This window comes from Lycium ferocissimum, chromosome 12, assembly GCF_029784015.1.
Source record: "Lycium ferocissimum isolate CSIRO_LF1 chromosome 12, AGI_CSIRO_Lferr_CH_V1, whole genome shotgun sequence".
Classification (NCBI taxonomy): domain Eukaryota; kingdom Viridiplantae; phylum Streptophyta; class Magnoliopsida; order Solanales; family Solanaceae; genus Lycium; species Lycium ferocissimum.
Genome location: NC_081353.1, coordinates 60,682,841 through 60,691,668, shown reverse-complemented (window position 1 = coordinate 60,691,668; position 8,828 = coordinate 60,682,841). Strand labels below are relative to the sequence as shown.

General features: G+C 34.4%; 1 protein-coding gene across 1 annotated transcript; it reads left to right on the top strand.

Moving 5' to 3' along the window:
* The first annotated feature begins 606 nt into the window (after positions 1 to 606).
* LOC132040327 (glycosyltransferase BC10-like) lies at positions 607 to 5,942 on the top strand. The gene is made up of 2 exons (XM_059430968.1): positions 607 to 2,161; positions 4,827 to 5,942. Exons 1-2 carry the CDS (start codon positions 1,523 to 1,525, stop codon positions 5,466 to 5,468), a joined length of 1,281 nt encoding a protein of 426 aa, XP_059286951.1. The 5' UTR covers positions 607 to 1,522; the 3' UTR covers positions 5,469 to 5,942.
* Positions 5,943 to 8,828: the final 2,886 nt, after the last annotated feature.

The window sequence follows — 8,828 nt, the reverse complement described above, 5'->3', positions numbered from 1 at the left end:
ACTAAGAAATCAGTTAGAGATTTGTTTTCCAAGGGTTTGAAGACAAGTGGGACATATCTAACCTCGAGAGCTCTTTTTATGAGCCCAGTCCGGAGAAGTTTAGATTGTGATACAGTCTAATGAGCAACAAAAGTAATATAATATGATCAAAGCAGACAAAAAAAGATCGTAAAATAATGATTTCATAGATATACACGTTCTTTTAGAGAACGAATGACATTACAAAAGTGTGTGTGGGAAGATGATCCTCTTCTTTTCTCCTAAGGCCCCTTATATAAGCCAAAACAAGACTTTTGTAAGCCTAATGTTCAGGTGATGTCACACGACTGTGGCTCCATATGCATTTCTGCTACGACACACTGATCGAGGTATGCGGACATGACCTGAGTTGGTGGGAATGGAGGACAGCTGTGTAGATACCCCATTTTCTGTGAGCTTCCAATTGCGAAGGCTCGCCCGGATACGCGCTTTGCTGAATGCCCCTTCCTTCTACCCTAAGCTAGGTTTATATAAACCACTTCTCAATTTTTCATAATCCCCAAGGTACAGCTGATGTGACCTTTCTGCCACCCCCAACGTATATACTTGTGGTGGCACTCTGACCGATGACTGTTGATGTGACGGAAGTTGGTGAGAATGGGAACCAGCTGGACAACCCCTATGGCCGTAATGGGTACCCGGGTCCGGACACGTTTTTACCCCGATACAAACGTCGAATACTTTAAGGCATATTTGAACCTTTTTTGTTTAAAATATTTTAAATTTTAAGCAATACTGATCGGTTCAATGACTAACGTCTATGTTTGAAGTTTATTTTGATCTGCATAGTTAACACGAGGCTAGGTATTTGAGTTTTTTTTATTTTCCTTTTCCATATAGTTAGCAGGAGAGTATTGAGAGTTTAACTAGATAGTAGTGGTCATCACCTTTGCTTTGTTCCTATAAAGAAGGGCTATGAGTCATAATTTTGTTGGACATATTCAGATCCACTTGGCATTACCCAAACTATCTTTCCCTTTTCTTTCTCCTCTCTCTGTTCCTCTGTTCTGTTCTGTCTTCTTCATCAATCTAATTTGTTACTCTATATTTTAATCAGTTGAAAACTAAATTCTGCTTAAATCTGATGAAAATAGAATTCCCCATTTCTATAGACAATTCAGTCCCTCAGATTTTTACATTCCATTACCTTTAACACTTCTACATTTTCACAAATGATTAGAGTATCAAGTTTCCTCCAAATACATGTACATTATTCATGTAATAATCCCAGTCTCACACTTAGGTGATTTTTTGTTCTAGATCTTACATAGATCTATCTTGCTTTTCGGTTAATTACTCTCAAGTTCTGTGTTCTTGAAATGGTGTACGATATTAGACGAGGTATTTTAACATAGGATTAGGAATCACATATTGGAATAGCAAATTCCGTTTTGTTGAAATATATGATTATATCATTACTCCTTAGATCATAGTGCTAGTTAGATCATATACAAACTAAATAGCCTGTGAGTCATCTCAGAAAATGAAGCATGAACCACAGCAAAATCAGATCATTTCAGCAAAACATTTCAATTCTCAAAGGTACATTCATAGCCTTATTGTCTATTTTCTATTCTTTGGTTCCGGTTTAGTTATAGGAATATCACTAAGCTTTTATCTCAAAGATGTTCCAATCACATTAAAGAAAAAACTATTTTCCGTGCAACCATCACCTCCACTTATAGTACCACAAAAATCACATCCTCCTCCATATCCTCCATTGAGTAATTTGCCTTTGCATCAGCAACAACAACACGTGCCAGTGAATAATAATAATGATCGTCGTGTCAACAATATTGATAAAAAGAGGAAAAGGGGTGGTGGTAGAATAGGATTAACAGATTATATTAAGCCTCCAGAAACCATGCATGACATGAAAGATGAAGAATTAATATGGAGAGCTTCAATGGTTCCTAAAGTTAGGAAATTCCCATATAATCGTACCCCAAAAGTTGCATTTTTGTTTCTAGCAAGAGGAAGTTTGCCATTGGGTCCACTTTGGGAAAGATTTTTTAAAGGACATGAAGGGCGTTACTCTATTTATATTCATTCTCAACCATCTTTCAAAGGAGATGCACCTGAAGAAGGACCAATTTTTCATGGTCGAAGAGTACCAAGTAAGGTATGTTAATTGCAATTATCCTATTTTCCTATTAGTGCATTAGTTAATGACATTTTTTAGAATACAAGTTATATATAGTGATAGTGTAATTTTTTTTTTTTACATTAGGTTGCTTACCGTTCTTTTGTCTCTCTAGATTACCAATTAACGCAATATTAAACAAAGATTGCAATTATGCACTTAATACGTGATCTGAAATTTATAAATATGTCTTACACCTTTAATATATAGAATGTAAACTCCTTTGTTAAAAGTTTTGGGAAAGTTGTACTTTATAAAATAGAACTTATATGTGTGTGGAAGACTGTTGAGCTATAAGCATTGTCATAAGTGAAGCCTGTACGACATTCTAGTAGATCTTCGGAGATTGGTGCTCGTAAATCATTAACATCTCACTTCAGGGGTCACTGGCACTTTTGCTCTATTTTGTGCTGGTCTTTAACTTTTGTCCCTCATAACAAACGGGGGCATCGCATCATAATATCTCACAATTTATGTCCTACATGACTTTTCTTTGGTAAAGAACTTATGTCCCACTAGGCATAAGTTCAATTGTTAAAGGATGAAAATTAAAGACCAGTGCATTTGAAGGGAAAAAATTAAAGACCAGCCCATTTGAAGGACAATTCGAACAATTTCATCCTTCGTCCTTAGTGAACCGGGCAATTCGCAGAATTGCCCTTCTTTTAGGGTGGTCTTTAAATTTTACCCCTCATATTTGAAATCTTTAAATTTTGCCCTTCGCATAAACCACATGGGTTCATTGTTCGAACCACTTGACGCAAAAAATTTTAAAAAAAAATTCGCAAGGAGAGTTTAAATTTCGCTATGCCCCCAGTCTAAGATACACTTATGAAGGAATTACAAAGTTATGCGGACACGTATACTTATGCCTCGTAAATGGGCGGACTTGGCATAAGTATGATGGTTTATAACTTTGGTAATTCCTTCACAAATTTATCTGGTCCAAGATATCTAAAGTTTGCCCGTTAAAAAGTATGCCCCGTCGGCGATAAATTTGTTAACGAATTATCAAACTTATGCCGATGGGGGCATACTTATGCCTTAAAGCATTTGCCTTGAACATATATATGTATTTGTCATTCCAAACTAATTATGGGTTGCATTGTATAGCAGTAAGTTAATTGTTAAACACCCGGAGGCACGAACCCATTGTCATTAACGTGAGATACTAACTACTATTCCTTAATTCGAACAATTTATTGTTAGGTTTTGAAGCATATATACGAGGATTACGAATACAGAATATTGATTTGTTAATTTCTTTGGGATATAACTTAATTACCACAAACTCTTGTCATGGACGCAAAGTTTTATGGTTACTTTAAATTTAATAGCTCGTATTCGAAAAAATCTAGTATTCTATATTCCGTTAAGTTGGACATATCGCTTGGGTTGCTTGTCTCGGCTGAATTCATACTTATGTTAATTGTTGTTAATTTGTAACCGAGATTAAGCATGTGAGTTGGAACATTATACATAAGAAGATTAAAATGCAAGCTCGATCGAGGCATACTTTCTTAGAAATGCAACCGAATATCTTTGAGGAGATTTTTAGTTATGTTTAGTTATGCGGATGCGGTGACTTTTAGTTGTGTTTAACTAAAAATTGCGCCGGAAAAGCGAACTTTTAGTTATGTTTACTTATGCGGATCCGGATAACTTTAACTTTTAAAGATTATCTTTGGATTCGGCATACAACTCCCCCCATCTGCACGCTCATGAAATTATTTTTTTATTTTATGCGAATGAGATTCGAACCGAACTTCATATATTCTTCCACCTTTCCAAGCAAAAGGCAAGAAACTTAAAACTACAAATATGAAGGAAATGAAAATTTAAAGACCACAAATTTGAGGGGCAAAATTTAAAGACCACCCCAAACGAAAGGCAATCCGCGCAAAAAAATGTAGTGAACCTAAGCACTTTTGTCTTGGGCCTTGATTTGGCACATCTTCAGCATTGGGTTCGGCCCAGTTCTACTGGTAGGCCAGCCCATAATGGCCTTCCTTCATGACCATATGGGTTGAAGTTGTCAGAGTTTTGGATAACCTGAAGATTTCCTTTTCCTGAGGTGGCTACATCTGTAAGACTCTACTTGCTGAAATCATGACTATTTGACAAACTACCATATTTTTCAATAAAATGATCAGGCTTCGGTACAAACATATTTTTCTACTATAATCCAAATGCTAAACGAGAATTTGATGGTTTAATGGGTAGTTTGTATAATGTTGGTTTAGCTATATGGAGATCGCTAATTTCCGTGACTATAAAAAGTGGCGGAGCTAATCAAACTAAGCGGACTCAAAATAGTAAGAAGTAAACACATAAAGAAGAAGTCGAGGAAATTCAACATATAATATATATACATTAAAATTTATTTTTAACCTATCTACATACTGTAATTTTCTAATAAAAATGTATCATTTAACTTTCCTCGGACAAAGATAGCTTCCCCCTCCCTATGAACGACGACTCTACTGGCTAGGTGATAGCTTGTGCATACGTGTTATTCCTTTAGATAAAGAAGCTTCTTTGTCTTTTATGATGCGTTTAGTATTTGAAAGATGTAACACTCATGATCATTGGATGGAGTATTTAATTAATTTGATAATATCTTCTTTATTGGAAAAATGTGTAGAGAGTAGATTGGGGAGAATTCAGCATGGTTGACGCAGAACGGAGGTTACTAGCCAACGCCTTACTTGACATGGCAAATGAGCGTTTTGTGCTTCTTTCCGAGGCTTGCATTCCTTTATATAATTTTACAACCATCTACAACTACATCATGAACTCCACGAAAACCTTCGTCGAGTCCTATGATGAATGGGGCCCCGTTGGACGGGGTCGCTATAATAGCCAAATGACACCATGGGTGACAATCGAGCAATGGCGAAAAGGGTCCCAGTGGTTTGAGCTTGACCGGGAGATCGCCGTGGACGTGATCACGGATCAAAAGTATTTCAATTTATTCAAAGAATTTTGCAGGCCAGCATGTTATTCTGATGAGCATTACTTGCCAACTTTTGTCACCATGAGGTATTGGTGGAAAAATGGTAATAGAACGTTGACTTGGGTTGACTGGACAAAAGGTGGACCCCATCCCACGAAGTTTGCTAGGACTGAGGTGACAAAAGAGTTGTTGCACCAAATGAGAACAGGAATTCAGTGTGAGTATAACGGAGAACCTACAAGTATGTGTTACCTTTTTGCAAGAAAGTTCTTGCCTAGCACATTGGATAGGCTTTTGAAGTTTGCTCCTAAGGTCATGATGTTCGGTTGATCTGTATTTTGTACAAATAATCCCTCACATCATATCGCTTCGACATGTTGGGACTTGTGCCTAAAGGAAGGGTCAAGTGATCGCACAGAGAATAGTGGCCATCCGTTTGATTTGTTTTTTTCATAAAGGTAATCCAGACGACGCACAATTTTTCCTAACATTGTTTTCAGTTGCAGGAGCTAGTTTGGATCCAAATTAAACCAAAAGCAGATCCAATGCCTTGTAATTCTTTTATTTTTCTTGAAATTTTAGTTGATTTTATGTAGTAGGCCTTTTTTTTGGGTCGGATAGGTCCTACCTCATTTTCAATTGGACAACATTGAACGAAAGTCACTCTTATGTTCTTTTTAGTTAGTACAATTGATTGTCTGTTGTGGGTGGAGATAGATTAAAATATATACTGGGAATTGTTAGATTAATTAAATTCTGCTTGGAGTCGTATTAATCATTTCCTGTAATTGATCTTATGCATATTCCATTATCCATATAAATTAGGAAATGTACCCGCGCTTTGCGCAGCTGTACAAATGAATCGAAATATTGATAAATAGTAATCTTATGATTTTAAAATAAAAGGTCCATCTTTATACATTTACTGATCAAATAAGCGGCCAAAAGAAAAAGAGAAACATATTACAGTAAAATCACGGTCTCTGAGATAGCCCTTAGAGCTAAAATTCCCAATAGTCATCCTCAAAATTGATTAGAATATAATTCTTCTTGTATTTTGATGCTATAATATTTCGATATAAAAAATATTAAGAGTACAAGTTAATTATTAAAGTACAGAGGTTATTCACTTTTACTTTACCATTTATATTGAAAGAAAAGAGAAAATTGCAACTAATAATATTTGCTTCTAGTTTACATAATTTCATTTTTCAGAATCCATTAAATTAATTTAAAAAATTTACAACGGTTAGTTGATTTTAAATTTTGTTATCTATATGGCTACATGTATATTTATTTAGACAAATATATCTTGAATTAATAATTTTTCTTTCTCAGCACATTTAATAGTTCGGTTTATGTCCTTAATTAGAGATTCAAATAATAATTTTTCAAAAGTTTTCTCCATTGTTAAATCTAAAGAAATGTCAAAATATCGTCTTCAAAATTTTTAATTTCCCTTTTTTTTCTTTGAGAGTCAAATAATGCTTTTTCAAATAATGCTTAATTAGAGAATCAAATAATGCTTTTTCAAAACTTTTCCCCTACTGAATACTGATCAATATATAGAGTTGTGCTTCAATGTAATGTGCTTACATATTTTGCAAATAATTGTGTACATCACTATAGGATGGATTATTAGAAAAAGGAAAAAGAACCTGGAAGAAAAGCCGCGCCATTGCCGGAAGCCACTGTTGGTTTTTATAGGTACGCAAATATTTGTTTTCACATTTTACATGGTTGAACATCTGGATTTGTGGTTGATTTATTACCGCAGGGGTTCTTTTCTTGTTAAATGAGGAATACGAAACGTTGTAACGGTCTCTCGTGGGGAAGCAACTGTTTCGTTTATTAATGGAGCCAAAAAGACACGATTTTTGGAATCTTAAATTAAAATAAATAAAGCAAAAAAAATAAGAAGAAAAGGCTAAAAACATGAGAAAGAAGCTAAATGTATTTTCGATCTAAAGAAATTTATCAACATGGCTTACATGTCATGTTTTATATAGATATCAGAGAAGATCATGGTTGTTGAGGCGATGTTGATTTTTGAGTCCTATGGAAAACAATTTGACGTTACTTGTTTAATTACGCAATAGAGTCTACTCAATAGTCTATACACCAAAATTTCCCAGCATTTCCTCCCAACTATACAAATATTAGAGTAACATACGTAATGCACAAATATTAGAGTACCATACGTAATTCTTGTTGATAAATCTGTAATCTTACTTAATTGCCCTTAATATAAACAAATTGGGATCTAAGGCGAGTTCCATGGGTTCTACTAAATTCACTTTTCGCTCAAATTATCTATACATATGTGATGTTTGAACAAATAATAATAAAATAAAAAACGTACAGTAAGATTACATTTTTACGTTTTAACCCACTAATTTTCACCCACTAACTTTAAATTCTGGATTTGTTCTCAACATGTATATACTGAGTAAAGTCCCTTTAAACAATATCAGGAACAAAGTAAGCATATATATACGAAACTTCTTGGTCTCTTCTGGGTAACTTCTCTGCAATATCCTTGAGACAATTAGTCCTAAGTCACACAAACCAAGAATCAAACGATAAGCTGATCATAGTTTATAAATGGTTAATACTTTTTTTTTCCTTCTGGCTGAACATACTAAAGAGTTAATTAAGAAGGATGTATAGTAGGATATGACGCTTCATAGCACTTTATCATTCTTACAAAATAGACCGAAGAATTTTCAATTGATTGTTGAATTTTGCGTTAGCAATACTCTTTTTCTTGTGGTACTCTTGAAACCGTGTAAACTAACACGCAAGCTACATCAAGCGCCCGAAAGTGGACGTTACATGAGCGTTATTATCGAAGAATGTTTGTTTATGCGAACTACTTATTACTTCTATAATCTAGTTTAGATAGATTTTACTCCCCTGTTCTTTTTCACTTATACCTTATACTAAAAATATTTTTTTTCTTTTTACTTGTTCATTTTGGTAAAAGATTTATTATTTTGTTTCAATATTATCCTTATCATTAAGTAACTACGTAAAGTTTACTATTTTTAAAGCATAATTAATAAGGGTAATATAGTAAAATAATTTATTAGGAGGAGTATCTAAGAGACAACTAAAAAGGAATGGAGGGAGTATTGAGTATCCTGGGCCTTTTAATTATTGGTGACAAATAGGTTTTAAAATTGAGTTGGGGTAACTCTACTTTTTTTAATTGAGTAGGGGTGATAATTTTTGGATTAGTGACTAGGGAGTTTTGACTCACCCCAAAGTTATATTTTTAACACTTTGACCCCAAACTTTATTTTTTACACTTTGCTCCCAAGTTATATTTTTAACTGCCTTGTAACCCCAAGACTTTATTTCTTACACTTTGCCCCAAGTTTTATTTTTAACACTTTGACCCAACCCATATAAACCTACGAGCCAAAAAAAACGCGCCAAAATTTCTGTTTGCCTGCGCCGTTTCCACCATTTTTGGCTCTTCTTTTTTGCTTCGTTTCTTCTTCTTTTTTGCTTCGTTTCTTCTTCTTCTTGATGCTTCTTCTTCTTATTCTGCTGCTCGTTTCTTCTTCTTCTTCTTCTTCTTCTTATTCTTCTTCTTCTTCTTCTTCTTCTTCTTCTTCTTCTTCTTCTTCATCATCATCATCATCATCATCTTGTTGGATTTTTCAAGAAAGAAAAAAACAAGAC

What these genes read in the sequence shown, in the direction of transcription:
- LOC132040327 (XM_059430968.1), top strand. Translation starts at nt 1,523, where the DNA reads ATGAAGCATGAACCACAGCAAAATCAGATCATTTCAGCAAAACATTTC. An exon ending in GTCGAAGAGTACCAAGTAAG is followed by an intron (nt 2,162 to 4,826) that starts GTATGTTAATTG and finishes AAAAATGTGTAG; the next exon opens with AGAGTAGATTGGGGAGAATT.